The sequence below is a fragment of the Prionailurus viverrinus genome, chromosome C1 (genome assembly GCF_022837055.1).
Source record: "Prionailurus viverrinus isolate Anna chromosome C1, UM_Priviv_1.0, whole genome shotgun sequence".
Classification (NCBI taxonomy): Eukaryota; Metazoa; Chordata; class Mammalia; order Carnivora; family Felidae; genus Prionailurus; species Prionailurus viverrinus.
This window is the reverse complement of record NC_062568.1, coordinates 161,562,852-161,585,105: the sequence shown is the minus strand read 5'-3', so window position 1 is coordinate 161,585,105 and position 22,254 is coordinate 161,562,852. Positions and strand designations below refer to the sequence as shown.

At 38.9% G+C, this 22,254-nt stretch overlaps 1 protein-coding gene across 7 annotated transcripts in view; it reads left to right on the top strand.

The window, feature by feature from the left end:
* The window catches only part of UBE2U (ubiquitin conjugating enzyme E2 U), a 58,837-nt gene that overhangs the window by 11,382 nt on the left and 25,201 nt on the right, over positions 1-22,254 (top strand). For 4 of the 7 annotated variants that reach the window (XM_047871301.1, XM_047871300.1, XM_047871303.1 and 1 more), the window contains 3 exons: positions 1,446-1,566; positions 5,149-5,197; positions 14,511-14,599. In XM_047871301.1, coding sequence (XP_047727257.1) covers positions 1,446-1,566; positions 5,149-5,197; positions 14,511-14,599 — 259 coding nt within the window. Of the gene's footprint in view, positions 1-1,445; positions 1,567-5,148; positions 5,198-14,510; positions 14,605-14,781; positions 15,419-18,616; positions 18,669-22,254 lie in introns of those variants that run through there. The other 3 variants (XR_007154832.1, XM_047871305.1, XR_007154831.1) reach the window with 3 other exon arrangements.

The window sequence follows — 22,254 nt, the reverse complement described above, 5'->3', positions numbered from 1 at the left end:
TTAAAAATTTGAGGTGATGGATAGACAAGATTATGGTTTAGCGGAACTATCAAGTTTTGGTTACTACTGGTCACCCTATTTTGCCCAGATGCACATATACTATAGCAGGCAGAATTTTCAAGATATCCTAAGACTCCCATCCTCTGGTTATTCAGTATAATATACATACTGCTGTAAAAGGACTTTGCAGATGGAATTATGGTTACGAATCATCTGACCTTAAAATATGAAGGTAATCTTGAATTATACAGGGGGACCCAAAGTAATTATATGGCCTGTTACCAACAGAAGAGGAAGACAGAAGAGTCACTCAGAGAAATACAGTAGAAGAAGAAGAATGATTGTGGCAGGAGGGGACATCAGAGCAATTCCAAGAATGAGAAGGGTTTTTTTTATACCTTAATTTCTCTGAGATGTCCAAATGTAACCTGCAAGAGACCTCTTGTAGCTAAGGATGGCCCCCAGCTTACAGCCAGCAAAGAAACAGGGACTTCAGTCCTACAAATTCAAGGGTCTGAATTCAGCTAACAAACAACCGGAATGAGCTTGGAAACAGATTCTTTCAGAACCTCTCATAAGGGCCCCGACACTTTGATTTTAGTCTTGTTAAATCTGGAAAAGAGAAACCAGCCTAATCACCCCAGACTTCCCACCTACAGAAGTATGAGATAATAAGTTTGTATTGTTTAAGCTGCTAAAGTTGTGCTAATTTGTTACAGCAGCAGTAGAAAACTACAGATAAAAAATTAATCATTCAGGGATCTGGAGGAATATTGAAGTATACACAGCCTTAACACATATGTTTGCTTATCCATATCTAAGTATGGTCTTATGTTAAAATGTAAACCTTTGGGGTGCCTGGGTAGCTCAGTCAGTTAAGCATTCAACTCTGGATTTTGGCTCAGGTCGTGATCTTGCAGTACGTGAGCTGGAGCCCCACATCAGGCTCTGCACTGGCAGCGTAGAGCCTGCTTGGGATTCTCTCGCACCCTCTCTCTCTGCCCCTGCCCTGTGCTCAGTAGTTCTCTCTCTCTCTCTCTCTCTCTCTCTCTCTCTCTCTCTCTCTCTCTCAAAATAAATAAATAAACATTTAAAAAATAAAATGTAAACTTTTATTTTTTAATGGGAATGTCTCAGTGTTTCCTAATGTTGAGTTTAATTTATACATAAATTGAACTTAAATTCATGTGGTAGAAAGGAATAGGTCATAGGAAGGAACTTATAACTTCTTTGTTTGGCTCATGAATGTACAGTATAAAACTAAGGTAGATCAAGAGTTTCTTGAGAGTAGGGACCATGTGTCATTTGTCTTCATATCTGTCTCCAGATGGAGGCATAGTAGACATTTAATAAATGCTGTTATTCTTGTATGTGTTTGCTTGTCTTTTTGCTCTAACAAAAAAGTTTACTTTAAAAACTCTAATTTTTCTGTTTTTTTCCTGTAGGTTATGCTTTCGAATCCAGTGCTAGAAAATCCAGTGAATTTGGAAGCAGCCCAAATGCTGATTAAAGATGAATCTCTGTACAAACAAATAGTTCTAAGATTTTTCAACCAACCATCACAATGTAAGAAGTGCCTACTGTTTTTGCCAATTATTAATTATACATTTATGCAAATGAATGACCTAGCAAATAACTGTTACATGAGGGAATGTTTTTTGTGTCCATTTTCAGTAATGAAATCATACTAAGATCTCTCCTACTGTACTGCTTTGTCAAGCTACTCAGTCATCAAAAGGCCAGTCAAAAGTTGTTCTTTAAAGGTTATCAGCAATCATAAGCTTAGTATTTTTAAATGTTATGGTCATAAGGATGGATGGTACTGACTGAAAATTATTTACCCATCACAAAGACATGACATCTGATTTTAACTCTTTGATCTATAATGGATATTTCCCAGATTTCATCTGCAATACCCCAGATCTTACCGATCTGGAACTCCTTTCCTCTTGATTAGCCAGCAATATGTTTAGCTTTTTGTTCTGAAGAGTTCTTCCTCAACATATTCCTTCTAAGAGTCCATGTGGAAATGACACCTGAAGCTCTTGAATCTTTCTGCTCTATTGACCAGTGATGTGTGACCTCTTCATGACTTACCCCCATCGTCTTCACTGTTTCTGTGTTAGCAGAGTAATGCTGTTGGCTTCTTATGACCAGGGAGGTTTGCCACAAATGAGGGTTAGGCCCCTAGGGACAGTTCTTTCCTCTACGTCCTGCCCCTTCCCCTTCTAGCGGCACACGGCAGCCATGTGTCATAGCTGGTATTACCTCCCCAACAGCAAGCCTTGCTGTTCAGACTCACTCTCTCAAACTGAGCTCTCTGTACTTTTTTGTTCAGATGTCCCCTGCTTCTTTTTCCCTTCCCTTTGTAGGGCTTGCCAGTCCATTAGCTAGGTCTGTACAATTGTGACCAAGTTCAAGTGCTCCTCCATAGGACTTCTGGGTCTGGTGCAAATCAAGCAGTGATGACAGGCATCTTTTTCAGTATCTTCAAACACGTCATGATAGTCATGGAGTCTCTCAACCAATCCCTGACAGTTCTGAAACTGGTTTGTACACAGAGGAGTCTGATCGCTTCACTCTGGCCACATTTCTGGCCCACTGGAATACTATAGCCTCCACAACTGTATCCTCTACACTCAGTTACTATTTGTGGAATGAATGAATAAACAATTTATATCACTTAACCGTTCATTGAGCCCTACAGTACCATCATTATAGACAAAGATTCTATAACAAAGCTATGTCCACAGTCTAGTAAATGGAAATTTAAAAACTGGTTTTAAAGGATTTTCTATAGCAAATGATTCTGTGCAATAGATTTTGGGTTTACCCTGCAAAAAGGAAGGATGAGAAAAAAAAAACTTTAGAGTCCTTCCTTTTGTCCTTCTGTCTAGTAGATGCCATCCTTCACTCCTTTTGGTTCTCCAGCTGTGCCATAAAGTCAGACAGAAAAGCTGCCCCAGTTGCTAAATCTCCCTGCACAGGAGCAACAGAGCAAATAGAACTTTGGCAGGTTTTCACCATATTCTTTAGTTATGTTGGTGAAATATGTGGAAATCCAAGACAGTAAATAGTTGTCAGCTTGCTTGCCACCTCAGCCAGACTATGAGTGGTGGCCTAGGGTTCCATAAAGAGACTGACTTCCTGCAGCTTCCAAGGGCAAGAGTGTCCATGATACAGCAGAGACAGCTGCTAAGGGGGTGGGAGGCAGGGGAGAAGTAGCAGAAAACTTGTTCTAAATTAGAGAGTATCAAACTATGGATTTCTGTGAAAAACTTCATCCAGTGAGAATAAATTACTTGTAACACTTTAGAAAAAAAATTTTTAATGTTTATTTATTTTTGAGAGAGAGGGAGAGACAGAGCCTGATACAGGGCTCATACTCATGAGCCATGAGACCATGACCTGAGCCGAAGTCAGACACTCAACGGACTGAGCCACCCAGGTGCCACTACTTGTAACAACTTGAAAAAAATGTCTCACTAGAATACTTCAAGAGTCATCTTTCATATAGTTCAAAAGATTAATAAGGAGAGCTAGAAAATGCTTAAAAGGAATTACCATAGTTTTAGATAACCCAAAACTAGAACAGATAGTTAATTGTATAAAAGAGAAACTCAAGAGGCAGCAAATTGTATCCTCTCTGGAGGCATTGATTATAGGCTAGAACTACACCCTCAGTACCCAGTGTACTGTCTGTTGGTAGGTATTGAATAAAAACTTGTAGAATGAATGAATGAAAAACTGCATGTAAACTTAGATCCTGATTTTACTTCATAGTTTACAAAATGCTTTCACACACATTTATTCATCTGATGCTCAGCCTCTTCCTCAGTGAGGAAGCTGAGGGTCATTGGTGAAGTGGTTGGCCCTAGGCCACAGAAAGCAAGCTGCAGAGGTCAGACCTTCAACCGAGGCGTTCCCCTTCCCTTGTGCCTCCAAATTTAATAGGATGAGCATAAAGTCATTCATTTGGGATCAGAGCATTAAAACTCCCCAGGAAAGAATAAGAGAGAGCTGACTTGGCAGCAGAACTCCCTGAAAAACTTCTTGGGGAATTTATTTGATCACAAACTTAAGATATAGAAAGTGCCTTTCCATCAGGTACCTGTTGTATGAAAATCCTACCCTACTCTGGTGTGCAGGGCCACCAGAGATGACATCTGGAGTTACCAGCATGCTCAATCTGAAGCATCACATTCCCTGAGCTGAAGAAACTGTGTATGTTTAGCTAATGGAAGAAATGATAAAAGGCAGCTGTAAAAGCTGTTTTCAAATATTTGAAGGGCTTTCATAGAGAAAAGGGCAATTTCCTCTCTGTTGTTCCAAAAAACCGAAGTAGCTGCAATCAGTTCTGCCTTCCACAGGCCTACTAGGTTGTAGCCACTATGGTCCAGAATCTGAAGGCTTGGCCCTGCCTCGTGCTGGTACATACCTTAAATACATGGGGACTTCTCCCTCATAATCAGTGGTCTGGAATTAATTTCATTAGCCTAAGCCTAAGCCTAAGCCTAAGCCTGGTATTTGGTATGCAGACATGCAAATGCCTCTCATTCCCCAAACTTTCCATAACGTGATGTTTGTCTAGCCTGAACAGCTAGGTCTCAGGTCTCTGACTTGGCGTATTGACAAGAACACACTAAGCTGTGAGCTCAAACCCAGATGATGGAGGTCCCAATGACCTTGCCAAATCCTGCCATCTTCTTTGGGACTGGACCCTGTCTCTCTTACTGGTAACGAGGGTGTTCGTGTACACCAGACTGCCTGGGACAGTCCTGCTATAATTATTTCTAACACCCCCCTTTACTCTATGCTCTGGTTTGCGCAACAAATTACATAGTCAGAGGCATCTGGCATCTCCAATTCCTAAATTGTTTCCCAGGTTCTGAAGTGTAAATTCACATGCTTTTTATTGGTGTCCCCTCATCATGTCATTTGATTTCAATTTTTTGGCTAAGACAGTTACCACTTAACATCTTTCACCTTGATGATTTTCTGCCTGTTTTTCTGTTGCTCTCCTTGAGGTTTTATACTTTAGTTTTATTCTTTTATTACTATTTTATTGAGGGTTTGGAAAGAGTGTACATAAAACCATTTATTCCTTCTTCTAAGTCAACCAGATTCCTTTCATATTTTTCTTTACAGTGAGAGATGACAGGCCTGAGTCACTTAAAGATCCAGATAAATTTATCAGGTAAGTTTTTCTTTTTTAAAAAAAAAATGTTTATTTATTTTGAGAGAGCACACACGCACGTGTAAGTGGGGGGGGGGGCAGAGAGAGAGGGAGAGAGAGAATCCCAAGCAGGCTGTCAGTGCAGAGCCTGATATGGGGCTCAAACTCATGACTCTGAGATTGTGACTTGAGCCTAAATCAAGAGTTGGATGCTTAACCTACTGAACCACATATGTGCCCCAGGTAAGTTTTTCTTTATATATTCTATGTCAATTCCTTCCTTTTTTCCTTCCTTCCTTCTTTCATTATTTCCTCTCTCTTTCTCTTTAATCTCTACACCCGACATGGTGCTCGAACTCATGACCTCAATTTATTTACTAAAAGGACTATTGATTTAAACGGTTTATATTTTTTTTATCATAATTGAATTTTTACTTTATTTATTTATTTATTTATTTACTTACTTACTTACTTACTTACAGTTTATTTATTTTTGAGAGAGAGAGAAAGAGAGCACAAGCAGGGGAGGGGTAGACAGAGAGGGAGAGAGAATCCCAAGCAGGCTCTGTGCTGTCAGACACAGGACTCCATCTCACAAACCATGAGATCATATCCTGAGCTGAAATCGAGAGACAGACACTTAACTGGCTGAGTCATCCAGGTGCTCCAAATTTTCGCTTTTTAACCTAGAAAAGGAAGTAGATCTCTTTTCCTCTTACAATGCTTTTTTCTTAATGTTGTTTTTGGGAAGAATGTGGAAAAGTGATTGAATTTTTTGTAGACTATTGAATTAAAATTTAATGTAATTATATGAACTTGCCTCTTCCTTTAATTTTCATTTTTTATTGCAGATAAAGAAAAAACATGTTATCAATATAATGAGCACAAACCATTTACACATCATAAAAAGCCAAGCAATTAGGGAAATATAAGGTCCCAGAGGAAAATGGTGAGAGTTAGGGATGAATCCATTGTACCTTTTAGGAGATAACATGAAAATGTGGCAACAGTTTAGCCATGAACACCTGAACAAGGTACAGGACGATGTTCTCATTTATAGTTCTGCAGTATTTAGTTTCTTGAGCATTTCCATCAGCCTTAATTTTGTAGTCAGTCAGATATAGAAGACAGTTAACTAGTGTTGAAATGACTTGCTTCAGCTTATGCTTTCTTGACTGGCCCTATATAAAAGATGAGCAAGTTAGGTAATTCAGGTGGCTTCGGTTGGTGAAAGTCTTGGAAAGTTTCAAGAAGGCAAGTACAATCTAATAAATAGTGCACCCTGTTGGCATTCAGTAAAGGACATCACTGCCCCTTAAACTTATCAAATGGAAAGAAGCAACTTACCTTCTTGGCACAAAATGGACCTGTGGTAAATAGTTGTTGAATGTGCCAACACTGTTTTATCTCCTCTAAAACATGAATGTCCCTGGTATTTTACAAAGCTCTTTCTATTTGTGGTATAATCATTTGCAGTGCATAAAAGTACGGTGCCAGCATTTACTAATAAGGCAGCGAAATGGAGGCCAGAAGAACTTCTGTGGTCTCAGCATTGGCTGGTCCTCTGAATGAAACCCAGAATAAATGAAGCCAGAATCAGGTCTTATCTGTGGTGTTCCCATAGTGCTAGCCTGCAATCTCTAGAGAAATCTCTAGGACTCAATTGAAGCAATATAATCTATATTTCAATGATACTCTACACTCCTAGTATATAAGAGGCTGCAACTTATTATATATCTGTGGCTCCAAATGTTTACCCCTGGTACATTTGTTATGGGACAAAGCTCAGTTATGTCTAGCTTTTAATTTTTAAAATGTTTTAAATGTTTGTTTGTTTGTTTGTTTGTTTGTTTGTTTGTTTTTGAGAGAGAGAGCATGAGCATGGGAGGGACAGAGAGAGAGGGAGACACAGAATCTGAAGCAGGCTCGAGGCTCTGAGCTATCAGTGCAGAGCTCGATGCGGGGCTCAAACTCGTGAACCACGAGATCATGACCTGAGCCGATGTCGGATGCTCAACTGACTGAGCCACCCAGGTGCCCCTTGTTTTTAGTTTTTATGTAGACTTGTACAATGAGGTCTCACAGAAGTTATTCCAAAAGAGATGCTGCTCTTAGCATTGTCTGTCTAGCACCATATGCTAGGACTTTACTTTATGAGCTAAAAGTATTAAACTGACTACAGAAATGAATTCCAGAGGTCTAGCCAGACAGTTAAGACACTGTTTCCAAAAGATAAAGCAAAACATAGGTAAAGTCTAGTCAGTTGAGTAGAATATAGTCAGGAGAATCCAGTTGATGTTCCGTAATTAAAAATGGTTTAGGCTTGTGCTTATCACCTGGGAAGTTTGCACATGGGCTGTAGGATGCCACTTAACAAGATATAGGGCGGCTTCTGGGAGAACAGCTACTTACTCTTTATTTAAAATATATTCACTGAGCATTTGCTCTGTAATAGACACTGTGCTCCCATACTGGGGACACACATCTGAATAATATATAATCTTTGGTCTCACATGATTTATAGTCTAGGATTGGAAGTTCTCCTCTGAAGAGAAGATAGTGCGGGGAGTGTGCCTGACTGTCCATCCTATAGGACCATATAGGGAGCAACTTCTACCAAAAGATGTAGTTGGAAGGCCACAGGACTAATACCAGGATTGCGGCTGGGGGGAATGCTGAAGTCAGAGGGAATCATATTTAAAATGAGTCATATTGAGTAGAAAATTCTTCTCCTGTAGCTTTTTTTTAAAGCCCTCCTTTAGAGGCTTATATTTTTTTCACCAAGTCACCTCTCACTGGTGCTACCTCTGTTAAATGCAATCTAACATTCCATTGGGCCATACCTATTAATTGTTTTATTACATTAATACTTACAATATAGTAAGTCCTATTACAGAGATGAGATCTAGATGTTGGAGGAGCATAGAGGAAGAAATATCTTCCTAAAGCTTGGACTGCCAGAGTGGGAGGAGGGGCATATAAAGACCAGCTTCCAGGAGAAGATGATGCCTGAGGTGATTTCTAAAGGGAGAATAGGAATTCACCTACAGACAAGAGGAGAAGGACATTCAGGCAGAGGGAATAACGCATTCAGAAGCATGGAAGTGTGAGAGAGCATATTTCTCCACCACCCGACCCAAGGGAAAGTAATTTGACATCCAGAATAAAAAGTAAAAATGAATCCAGATGCCAGGGGCAACCAAAGTGTATCAGGACGTGAGGTACAAAACTAGAAGTTGTGAGGGAGAAGGGGATTGGTTGCTAGATATCAAGAAAATAGAAGTGTCTTTTTGGACATGATTCTGCAGACTTTTACTTACTAACATTAAAAGGATGCAAAGGATGGGTTATGAACTATCACATATGTTAGTATCTGAGCTAAACCTTCTGGAGAACTTGCTGCAGTGTGTACATCAGCACTTGCAGCTTCACCTTGCTTCTTTATGTTACAGAGACAGCTTCGTTCCTTAAACCCCTGAACCAGCCTCTGCCAACTTCAGACTTGTCTTTGGCAGCTTCTTCACCTCTCTCAGCCCTCGCGGAATGAAGAGAGTTAGCGCCGTGCTCTGGACTGGTCTTTGTCTTAAGGGAATGTTGTGGTCGGGGAGATCTTCTATCCAGACCATGCAGATTTTCTCCATATCCACATTAAGGCTGTTTTGCTTTCTATCATTCCTGTGTTCAGTGGAGTAACACTTTTAATTTCCTTCAAGAGCTTCTCCTTTGCCTTCACGACTTGGCTGTTTGGTTCAAGAAGCCTAGTTTTCAGCCTGTCTCAGCTTTCGATACGCCTTCTCCCTAAGCTTAGTCATGTCTAGCTTCTGCTTCTCTTCCTTACACTTGAACGCTGAGACCATCGTAGGGTTATTAGTTGGACTAATTCCAATATTGTTCTGTCACAGAATAGGGAGACTGGAGGAGAGGGAGAGAGAGGGGAACGACCAGTGGGTAGAGCAGCCAGAACACTCACATCTACTAATTAGGTTTGCCATACTGCACACGTGTGGTTCATGGCACCCCAAAATAATTACCATGGTAATATCAAAGATCACTGGCCACAGATCATCATAACTAATATAATAATGGAAAAGTTTGAAATATTGTGAGAATTACCAAAATGTGACAAAGAGACAGGAAGTGAAAAAAAGCTGTTGGAAAACTGGCACAGATTTGCTTGACACAACGTTAACACAAACCTTCCATTTGCAAAAACTGCAGTATCTGAAAAGCACAATATAACGAGGTATGCCTGTATTTCAAAATTAAAAAAAAAAGTTTTTGAAGAAAAGTATTCAATTTTTTTTTTTGCTGAATAGAGAAAATGGGTATAGCTCCAAACTTCCAAAGTCTGATTCTAAAATCCGAGATTATTACACGAAAGAAAAATTATAGGCCATGACCTCTCATAAACACAGAAGCATAAAGCCTAATCAAAATATTAGCAAATTGAATCCACTGATACATAAAAAGGGGTAATACATCATGACTAAGAGGGCTTCATTTCAGGAAAGCCAGGTTGGGTTAAAATTTTTAAATCAGCGTAACTCACGAAGTTAACCAAATAAAGGAAAAAAAACATAAAATAATCTCAATGAATCAGGAAAAAGTATTTGCTAAAATTTATCACCCATTCATGATAAAAATTCTCACCAAAGTAGGAATAGAGAAGAAATTCCTTATTCCAGTAAAGAAAATCTATAAAAATCCAATGGCAAACCTCATACTCAGATGTGAAATGTTGAATGATTTCCTCCTGAGTTTAATGAGACAAGTATGTCCATTATCACCACTTCTATTCAGCACTGTGCTAGAAATCCTAGCCAGTGCAATGAAGCCAGGAAGAAAAGTTCTAAAGTTTGGAAAGGAGGAAGTAAACCATCTTTATTCACAGATAATGGGATTATATAATAGTAAAATCCAAATGAATATACAAAGCTCGAAAATTAATAAGTGAATTTAGCTAGGCCCCTGGATAGAAGATGAACATTTAAAAAAGCAACTATATTTTTATATACTAGCAATCAATACATAGAAATGGAAGTGTTAGAAATACCATTACAATAGCATCAAAACATAACAAAAGACATCTATGCCAATACCCACAAAATGTATCTGGGAGAAATTTTAAAAGACCTAAAGAAATAGATATACAAAGTTTGTGAGTTGGGAGAGACTGAATATTATTGCAATGTCAGTTCTTTCCAAATTAGTCTATAGATTCAATTCAATCTCAGTCAAAATCTCAGCAGTTTTTTTCGCCTGGAAATTAACAGGATGGTTTTAAAGTATATCTAAAAATGCGAACGATTTAGGATAACAAGACAATCTTGAAGAAGAACAAAGAGGATTGACACTGCCAGTTATCAGAATTCACTGGAAAGTGAGAATAAATTTCAGTCTGACTGGATCTTTCTAGGTCGTGTTCCTGTCCCTAAACAGTTCCCATTGTCAGAAAGCCTTAAACCCATCAGGCCCTGACTTAGAGTCAGGGTGGAGGTCAGTCCTGTCAGGCTGAATGGCATGTACGTGAGGGGGAGGAATGGAATAGTTACTGTTGGAGAGGCGACCACAATGTCCACTGTGACAACCTTCATATACATGCTATTTTTATTGGACTGGAACCTTGGTAAGTAAGAGTTGGACAGGCACAGGAGACAAACGAGTCTTTAGATAGGACTGCTTGCACACATACAGAAATGTAATATGTGGCAAACTCAGGATCAGCAGGAAGTTCCATATGACGGAGCCTCTGTACGTGCAGATGATGGTGGAAGAAACGGTTGGAAATAGCCAGATGCTAACACACCTCGAGTTCTATTTGAAAGTGTTTAGACTTTATACTGTAGAATTAAGTCACCAAACATGGTTTGCAAGCAGATGCATGATAATCTGGAATAGGGAGAGACAGAAAAACAATTAGGAAGCTGTTTAGAGTTTGCAGAAGAGAAATGATGAGGTACTTATTCAGAGCAATGGAGAGAAGCAGCTGTAGCTGACACTGAGGGTTAAGGGATGCTAAACTCCCTGCCTGGCTGTTCCCATGGAAGACTTCACTGAATGCTCACCACAACCACTGGAGAAAGTTCTAAGTTAATTTTATACATGAAGAAACAGGAGTGAAATTATTGTCTGCCTGGAGTCACACAGCTAACAAGTAGCAGTACCTGAGTGTTTTAACACACGCCAGATGATTCCAGAGCCTGTACTCTTAATCATGATGCTACATAACTAAATATCCAGAGATTTGTAGGGCTTTAGTCAGTAGGCTTAGGTTATGGGTGGGTTATTGCTTCCATGAAGTAACACTACCTTGACTCTCTTCTTCCCTTTATGATCCTTTTTGTTTCCTTCACTGGCTCCTCTTACCTCTGATTTGGCTTCTGATCTTTCTTTTCTAAACACTTACTTACTCTTTCTATGTTTGTTTTCCCTAATGGCATCATTTATCAACCTTTATGTTGATTTGACCCTAATCTTTTATTTCCAGTCTCAATTTCTCAGTCACACTCCTAAGGGTCATCACCTAAAACCCATGTTTAAGTTTAAACTCATATTTTACTTCAGACTCTGTAGATGCCTTCTGTTAATAGCAAAACTAAATGGTCTTCCGGCCTTTAGAAGAATATTTGACCCCCAGATTCCTTCACCTTTCACACACCCTATCAGAAAACCAGTCCAGTCATTTCATTTATTGTGTCAGAGGTTCGTCTCCTCCCTTTCGCAGTCTCTGCTCCCACCCTCTATTGGCTCTGCGTTTCTTGCCTGAATTTCTGCATCTGTTTCCTAGCTTGTCTGCCTGCATTTGGTCTCTTATATGCTCCACCCTGCATACTAAAGCCAGAAAAAACTTACACACTCGTTCCATAATTTATTTGCCTTATTCAAGAACTTCTGATTGCTATCACCCAATAAATCAGAATACTGAATCAACTCTAACCCATTCTCTGCCTAAATCTGAAGACCCTGCATTGCCCACTTTCAACTATTTTGTCCAATTCCAATTGCTCTGAAATTGGAACTCTCCACTACGGTCGGTTCTCTTGTCATTATTGTCTCTTCCCTCAACGTGGTCTGTACACATGTGCACGTGCACACACTGTGGTCCTTCCCTTCCAAGCTATTGCTAATACTTGTCTCCTGGCCTAAAATGCTTCCATCTCTTCCAGGTTCATATCCCAGGTGACTCCTTCCCTAAAGCCTCCGAGACAAAGTCACACCTCCCTCTTCCGACCTTTTTAGCTTGCTGCCACTGCCAAAGAACTATCTGTCATTGTCATCTCCAAATGTCTCTGTTAAATGATGTAACACTTTATGTGTTAAACATAGAGCTATTCTATTTGCCAATTTGGGTATATATCTTGTTTTCCCAATAGGCTAATAGGCTCTAATGTTCAGTTTAAAATTATATCTCCTGCTTTTTCATATTCATAATGCCAATGATAATACTCAGTAAATTCCTGTCCATGTTTCAAATTATAAACACGTGTAGTTTGTATAATTCCCTGTAAACTTAGTCGCTTATCTGAATTACCATAAAAATAGTTACTGTTCTCTTATTTTAAGGGGCTGTTTCTTTTACAGACTTGGAAATGCAAATTTTCTCAAATGTTTAAGACATTCTGCTTTGTGTATTCAAACTATACTGAAGTTACACCTTTTTTTGAGGAATATTTTAAATTATTCTGGGGAAGAAAAGAAAGCCCCTGAAGGCTAACAGTTTGAAATTGAACAGGACACCACTGGGAAGGGAGAGGGTCATGGGTCATCGTCAAACAGACAAAAAAACAATGGAGACGATTGTGTCTAAAGATGGTGTATTTTTTTTTCACGAGACAGTGTGTTGACAGTTTCCTTCCTCTTGGGTCATTGTTGTCTGCTAAATGATCTGTGACAGCAAATTGATCACCAGCTTCTTCATGCAGGAGATATAATGCAGCCTTTCATTTTGTTACCTCTCTTGCCAAATGCTGAAACATTTCGTTGGCAAAATTAATGTTAGTTTAATATGTCATTTACTGGTGTAAAGCTCCGCATGCAGCTCTAGGAGCCATAATAGCGGTGATTAATTTATCTTCACCCAGTTTCAGATTTCTACTCACGTGTGATTGCAAAAGCAATAACGCATTTGAAAAATGTTACTCTTAAAATGATGTGTCTGTAATTATCACTTAAATAAATGAACGCATTAAACAATTTAGCTATTGTACCATCCATTTCAAAATTGAGTCCGATATTTACTTCAAGGTAGCTACAATTCACCTAGGAAAATTAATGCTGGTGTACTTGTTCTAACTGAAAAGTCACTTCTTCCGAAGAGCTAAGAACTTCAAAGAAAACAGACATAAGGTCTTTTATATCTGATGCAGCATCTATGTAAGCTAGTTAATTGGTGATTTCACACATCTGAAAATATCCCAAAGTCATGTTTTGTTTGTAGAGTGTTGAGGATCTCTGCAGTCAAAATGTTGGTATAAAAAAAGGTTGGAAATGTAGTCATTTAAGTGACTGCTTCACGGTTCCTGTTCAGTATTTTCTAACAATCTTTGCTCTACCATTAGGATAAAGTAATGTTAGCACAGGGAAGGAAAAGTGCAGGCAAGATTACTAGAAAAGAGTTGGGTTTTCCCCCCCTCTATGAAAATGGCCAGATTTTGTGTGAAAATTAAACTGATCTCAATTCTGGTGTTTTATTTTTCCTCATTATAAAAGGGAAATAAAGGTGATTTTTCTAAAATTTGGCGTAGATATTTAAGAAAACCGTTTATTGAAGAAAGAGAAAACATGCAAATCTGATGCTTTTCTTAAAATTCTTTTTTTGGGGCACCTGGGTGGCGCGGTCGGTTGGGGGTCCGACTTCAGCCAGGTCATGATCTCGCGGTCCGTGAGTTCGAGCCCCGCGTCAGGCTCTGGGCTGATGGCCCAGAGTCTGGAGCCTGTTTCCGATTCTGTGTCTCCCTCTTTCTCTGCCCCTCCCCCGTTCATGCTCTGTCTCTCTCTGTCCCAAAAATAAATAAATGTTGAAAAAAAATTTTTTTAATTCTTTTTTTGATGTTAGTCATGAAAGGCAGATATCTTAAACCTATATTTTCCTCTTTATAATATGCACATGGATGCACATTTTACATTTATCTTTGAAATATGTTTGGCAAGATTTTCTTTTTGTGATTTTTATGTGTTAGTGCAGAAATTAATGTTAGATCACTTATTAGAAACTGCAAATGAGTTTACTGTCTTATGGCAAGATATTGTTATCTGAAACTGTCCAATCTGATAAAATAATTTTAAAAAGCAAACTTGCAAATACTCATTGCCTGATTTTTATGTATATTTTCAGATCAACTAAGGCAGTCTCATTTAATGATTACTACAAGACATGGTCTGGAATAGCCACATCCAAAGCCACAGAGTATTATAGAAGTCCATGTAAGGTGATCTAGCCTTATCTTATGTCCTTTTGGTATATATTAATCTCTTAATTATTCTCAACTTGTCTTGCTTTCAAAGACTAATTGACATATATTTGTAATCTGAAGGTGATAAACTTCTCTGTTGCCTCTATATATGAATCATTCAACATCTATTAATTTGGTTCCTCTTTTGTACAGAGCCCTGGACTGCAGTCTTCTTAAAAGCCAGAAGGAAAGATAGACATTTGGAGGAATAAAAGATGAAGTCCTCAGTCTCATGAGGCTTACTTTACTCCCTTCACCCCAAAAAGAAGCCTTCATAGCAAGAGGAGCCTTTTTGATTCTAAACACAATTATCCTCAAAGCCAGAGAGAGTATTAAGTAGAAAGACAACAAGAAAACATATGAGCCTAGGGCTTTCAGTGATCAACCTAGGGACGAATCACCTGTTGCCATCATACATTAGGAGCCAAAAAGGCAAAAGGGGAGAGCCAGACAGCTTACTGGTCTTATTTAATTGAATCTTTTGTGTGCTGTTTAATGATTTGGATCCAAGTAGGTTATCCAGTCTGTCCTGCTGAAATGATGCATTCTGAAGTTACCCATGACATCCTAACTCCCAGGTTCAGTGATAACCTTCTTTTTTAATTTTAAGTGGGCTCCTCGCCCAGTGTGGTGCTCAAACTCACAACCCTGAGATCAAGAGTCGCAACAACCGAGCCAGCCAGGCGCCCCAACCTTTTAGTCTTTATCTTTACTTGTACTCTCATTTGCTATGCCCTCCTTGAGTTAGATGACACCATCATCCATGGTTTGTCTCCTCCCCTCCTCAGTGCTCCCCTGCCTCTTTCTTTAGCAAAAACTTTTTTTTATTAGAGAGAGAGAGAGAGAGAGAGAGAGAGAGAGACAAAGCACGTGCGAGTGGGGGAGGGGCAGAGAGGGAACAAAAGAGAAAGAGAATCCCAAGCAGGCTTTACACTCAGCTTGGAGCCCGACATGGGGCCCAATGCGGGTATGATCTCACGACCATGGGATCATGACCCAATGGGAAGTTAAGAGTCAGACACTCAACTGACTGAGCCACCCAGGCACCTCTAGCAAAATCTTCTTCATTCAGTTCTCTCTGCCCACTCTCTTTGAGAGACCTCAGCTATCACCATGGTTTTCATTAGCCTACCTGCCAATAATTCTCAAAGCCTCATTTCTAGCCAACACCTCTTCTGAATTCTGCATGCATATTTATAACTGCGCATTGGACATACCACCTACATGTGTTACAGGCATCTCCTACTTAAGATATCCCAAAGCGAATTCATTATCTTGCCCCAAAACTTAGCCTCCCTCTGGGTTAGGGGTAGATCACCATTATTGCATTTACTTGCCTAAACCAGAATCAAAGACATTTCCTAGAACTCTCTGTCTCCCAGATTAAGCCTTGTTTACTTTATCTCCTACAACATTAAGAAAGTTCCTCCTTCAGGGCACCTGGGTGGCTCAGTCGGTTGAATGACTGACTGTTGATTTCCGCTTGGGTCATGATCCCAGGATTGTGGGATCAAACCCCATGTAGGGCTCCTGCTTAAGATACTCTCTCTCTCTCCCTCTACCCTCTTCCCCCGCTCTAAAGAAAAAAAAATGTTTCCCTTTCCACTCCATCCTGATGACCACTGCCTTAATTGTGGTCTCATCGACTTGCATCTCACCATTGTGATAGGCTCATATTTGGTTTCAATAGAACAAAATATCACCAAAAAAAAAGTGTGTAGTTTTAAGACACAAATTAGAGAACAAAACAATACTAAGCTTAACAAATATTAAAAAGATAAATTAGATCAATAACTTCTAAGAAATTACATGTTCTTTCACGATGTTAGTTATTATTTTGTGATCACATATTACCTTCCTCACTTATCCTAGATTTGTGGTTAAGAAAAATGATTAAAGGTGCTTTTTTTTTTTTTTTTTTTTTTAAATTTTTTTTTTTTTTTTCAACGTTTATTTATTTTTGGGACAGAGAGAGACAGAGCATGAACGGGGGAGGGGCAGAGAGAGAGGGAGACACAGAATCAGAAACAGGCTCCAGGCTCTGAGCCATCAGCCCAGAGCCCGACGCGGGGCTCGAACTCCCGGACCGCGAGATCGTGACCTGGCTGAAGTCGGACGCTTAACCGACTGCGCCACCCAGGCGCCCCTAAAGGTGCTTTAAGAAACACAATCTTTAGCAACTCTAGCACTATAAAGAATTTTATTACTTTTGATACCAGAGTACATGAATATTTACTTCATTTCAAAGATATGTGTTTGGGTCCTGCTTAGTCAACTCGGCAAACACATCTTGAGTACCTCCTATGTGGAGGCCCCGAGGAACTCAGATAGGTTCCAGGAGGCAGGAACCCTTAACAAACAAGGGGTAGAGAGGCAATTGGCACATTCTAGGGAACAACTCAACATCCAACTCCTTCAACCATAAAACAAACGAACTGATTTAGAATGGTGCTTTATGGAAGAGGCACCTGGGTGGCCCAGTTTGCTGAGCAACTGACTCTTGGTTTCAGCTCAGGTAATGATCCCAGGTTCTTCACTGAGTGTGGAACGTGCTTAAGATTCTCTTTCTCTCTGCCCCTTTCCCCCACTCACATGCTCTCTTTTTCTCTAAAAAAAAAAAAAAAAAAAAAAAAAAAAAAAAAAAGGAGGAGGAGGAGAAGAAGAAGAAGAAGAAGAATGGTGCTTTTTGGAATAACATGTAAATATACAGAAACATTTGGAAACTCCAAACTGCTAAGAAAAAAAAAAAAATAGGGGCACCTGGGTGGCTCAGTCGGTTGAGTGTCTGACTCTTGATCTTGGCTCAGGTCATGATCTCACATGATTGTGGGTTTGAGCCCCACCTTGGGTTCTTCACTGGGCATGAAGCCTACTACTACTACTAATAATAATAGTGGCACATGCCAGAACTTAAAGAAATTTGGAAATAATTGTGTTGCAATAAACAACAACTAAAAATGAAAGAAATTAATTAAGCACCACTGACTACAGTTTCTTCTTTAAAAGACTTGCCACCAAAATGTTTAACTTGGTTCTCCTTTCTACATCTATCACTAACTTAGTATGTAAATCAACCCTTTTTGTGAGCTTTAGTGGCTACCTCTAGCTCAGAAGAATTTCAGAGACTTTGATTCTAACTTTTGGAACAAGATTTCACAATCACCCTACCTATTCTTCTTCTAGGGATTTGTTATAAGAATGTTTCAGGAGGTTTCCTTCAGTAATAATAAGCATTTTATTTTTACAAATTAAACTTAGGGGTGCCTGGGTGGCTCAGTCGGTCAAGCATCCAACTCTTGATTTTGGCTCAGGTCATGATCTCATGATTGGTAAGATCGAGCCCGGTGTAAGTATCAAGCTCTGTACTTACAGTGCAGAGCCTGCTTGGGATAGTCTCTCTCCCTGTCTGTTTTCCCCTCCCCCTGCTTGCATGCTTACACACTCTCTCTCAAAATAAATAAACATTTTTTTTAATTGAATTTAAATTTAAACCTTACATATGCTGCTGGCCATTTTGTCTTTGGATAATTCAGCTAGATGAGATCCAATACTCTTTTTTAATGGCCTAATTTTGTGTGTAATAAAGATTAAGCTTTCATATAGAATGCTTCTTCAAGCACTGAGAAATCAAAGGGAAACTTCTAATAACTTCAGCTTCTACAGTTACATCCTTATCACTGGAAAGATTATGAAATTCTTGTGCATATTTTTGAAAACTTTTTTATGAATATTGATGAGTGGTTGTATTTTGATTTGGGGTATTAACTCTTTTCCATATCTTTGTGCAACAAATCTACCCATAGTTATGTGTGCCAAAATAATGGTAAGTGTATACATGCACAATACACTTTACAAAGTATACTCTCCATTATTTTTTGATCATCCCAATCTTATTCTTTTATTCATTTGTCAACCAATATATGTCATGTATAGTAGTATGTCAACACTATGAACCAGGAATTATTACTGTCATCACTCTGTTTTACAGATGAAAAAACCAAGACCAAGAGCAGCTAAAAAATTTACCTAAGGTCACACAGGTAAGAGGGAATATTATACATTGATAAAGAGTGTAAATTCTGGAACCAAATTGCTGATATTTAATCCTGGTTCTTCCATTTAGTAGCTGTGTGACCTTGGGTAAGTTTCTTATCCTCTCTGTCAGTTCCCTCGTCTGTAAAATGAGAATAATTATAGCACGTACCTCATAGCACTGAAGTACTTACAACAGTGCCTAGCACATAGTGAGTGCTCAGTAAGTGTGCTTATTATTAGTACAAGTAGGTTCTGACTCTTGAACCAATTCCTCTGACTCTACATTTATTGCTCTTTTTCACATACTAAAACTGCCTCCATAATATTATATAAAAATGCTATCTCTCTATAGCCTGAGATGTAAATTCAAACTCTGCAGTATATGCAGTACATTTTTCAATAATTATGATTATTAGTTTATAATCATAGGCAATCATATGGGGAAATGCACTGATGATCCTCTGTTCTCTATCCATCAGTATAGAATGGCAAATAAAAGTTTGGCAGAGAACAAACGAATACATATGGTTGTGGGTAACAGCACCTTTAATGACAGAATATGATTCCCATAAGGAAATGTTTATGTTAAAGGAAAAAAATCCCTTCAGACCAGTGTACCCTGTAATACTGAGTGGAGGCTTCCTGGTGTTTGTTTGCTGTCATCAGACAGACCAGACACCCTGAAGCATCATGGGGATGTTTGCTTTCACCCTAGAAGACTTCCATTCTTTGAGTCTTTGAGCCAGCAATCAGGGCAAGTGTCTCCAGAAGGCATTTAGATGCAAGAGGCAGCATTATCTAATTCTAATGCAGTGCTTCTCAGTCTTGACTACTCATTAGAACCACCAGAGGAACTTGTAAAAATTCCCATGTAAAAGGCACACCCCCAGACTAATTACATCAGGATCTCCGGGAGCAGGACCTGGCAGTAGTAGTTTTTAAAGCTCCCCAGGTGATTACAATGTGCAACCAAGGTTGGAAAGGCTGCAGTGGGAAGAGTATGATGTTGGAAGTTGCCCTGTACTAGTTCTGCCACTTACAGTTAAGTGAATTTAGGTTAGTCACTTAAATCTTTGTACCTCATTTTTAAATTTCTATTCATTGAAAGAAACATTCCAATCTATTTTAAGTTGTTCTATGGTAGTATGAGATAATACATGTGAAAACAAAGCATGCTAAGGCAAATTGATGCTACTACATTTCTTTGGATGTGACAGTCCCAGCAGTGGAAAAAAATGTAGATCAACCTATACAGATGCTGCATAAGAAATGTGTCATGGCAAAAACAAAGTAAAGGTGACGCCCAGTTATCCTAGAAGGAAGGGAAGAAAGAAGTTTATCATGGAGTCAATAGATGATTTTCTACCAGAGACTACAGAACTGCCACAAAGACAAGATATGGTCATGATGGGGAATTTTAGCTTCAAGAACTGGTGAAATTTCACTGGTCCTTTCCTCCTGCTCGCTCACATCCCCCCGCCCCTTAATTATTTCCCTCCTATCAATATCACTCATTTAGCATCTTCTATGTCTAGATACATACATATTATGATAGGCTTTTTGAGAAGTTTATGATCAGATGGTACAAGAACAGGTGAATGAGAAAATTATGGGGATAAAATAGGAAGCATTAAAATAAAAGTCTGTACAAATACTGTGGCAATCTTCAGCTCTCAGTAGAGAAAGCAATGAAGAAAATGAGTCAGTGATATAAAATTAATGGAAATATTCCAGGAAGGATTACCATGCCATTTGGGGTTTCATAATATATAAGGAAGAGACTGATGTACATATTCAAATAGAAAATGTAGGAAGGGCAATTTCAAAAAAAATAAGGCAACATGAATTATCCTTGAATAGAACCCTGAAATTTAAATTTCATCTAAGTGGTAGTGAATAGTCCCAATGAGAAGACATTACTCAAATTTTCTGTTTGTTCATCTGTAAAGTGTATATTGCAATGGTAACCACTATGTAGCTTCTTTACAGATGCCCAATGTGCAGTAAGTACTATTAACTCTGTTAATAGTAGTTATTACAATCATCTAAAGGAAATAGTGAGACCTCACTAAGAACCTTAAGGAGCTCATATTTGCTTCCTTAATATAAAGGAAGGGAGAAGTATAAATCCAAATAGTAGAAGTAGGAGTATGAAGTATAAAGCCTATAAGAGCATGTATGTATGCGGGGCGCCGGGGTGGCTCAGTCGGTTAAGCATCCGACTTCGGCTCAGGTCACGATCTCGTGGTCCGTGAGTTCGAGCCCCGTGTCGGGCTCTGTGCTGACTGCTCAGAGCCTGGAGCCTGTTTCAGATTCTGTGTCTCCCTCTCTCTGTCTGACCCTCCCCCGTTCATGCTCTGTCTCTCTCTGTCTCAAAAATAAATAAACGTTAAAAAAAAATTTTAAAAAGAGCATGTATGTATGTGTACTTGTGTGTGTTTGAAGGAGGAAAAGAAATCAAAGAATAGACAGGAACATTGCTGGCTAAAATAATATTAATAGAAGAAAATGAGAGCTATTCAATTTAAATGTTTCTATCAATGACATAATTCACCAAACTAGCAACAGTCAATCAATCAATCATTGTTTAGAAGGAAGCTCCAGATAAGACTGGAGGAGAGCATCTAGTTGGTTAAATAGTTCAAGACTATAAACCCAGGACAATTACAAGAAACAGGGAGATGATAGGTAGATAGATAGATAGATATGTTTGTGTGTATGATCTGACTTTCAGTAAATTTTTTGTTAATTTTATTGAAGGCATAGGCTTATAATTAACCACAAACATATGAGGCAATTGTGTACTTTGATTTTCAGAAAATATTAATGCAGATCTGAGCTGAAGTGATAGAAGCATAGCACACAGATCAAGAGAGGTAGTAACCCACTTAAATCTTTGCTATTCAAAAGAAATCAAGATCCGGAGCCAGTTCTGGACGTAAACTTTTTTAATAGGAACGTTAGCCAAGTTCACCACCAGGATGGTGAGGATGATTAGGTCCCTAGAAAACCATATCTTAAGATAAAGTTGAGGGAACTGAGGCTCTGATAGGTGTCTTCAAATTTTAGAAGGACTCTCTCACATGGGGAAGGGATGAACCTGGTCAGTATTACTGCAGAGATCTGAACTAGGACCAGTAAAGACTCAGCACTCAGGTTAAGGAAAGGCATTGTGACCTTACTGTCTGACAATGGAAAAGGCAGTTTCCCAACAACAGAGAGGAGAATTTTCTGTCGTTGGCAAGGGATTCATTCAGAGGCTGGAATGGATGATCATCCATTGTAGATTCTTGCTTTGTGAAAGATCAAGACCTATAATGTCACTTTTATATTTTTACTTCTGGTGCTGAGTTTGAATTTTGTTAAACTGTGGTGTCTGTAGTTTCTATTTGAGTTATTTTAACACCTTCTTCAGTACTATAAATGATATATAAACAAATGTCATTATAATGGAAATTTTGAAGAAAAATCTACTTATTTCAAATATCTAATAATACAAAGTTCAAGTAAAAGGAAGAAATTTGGAAAGTGAGCATTGTAATTTGGCTTGAACTATATAGTGTACATCATTGCCACATATCAACTTAATGA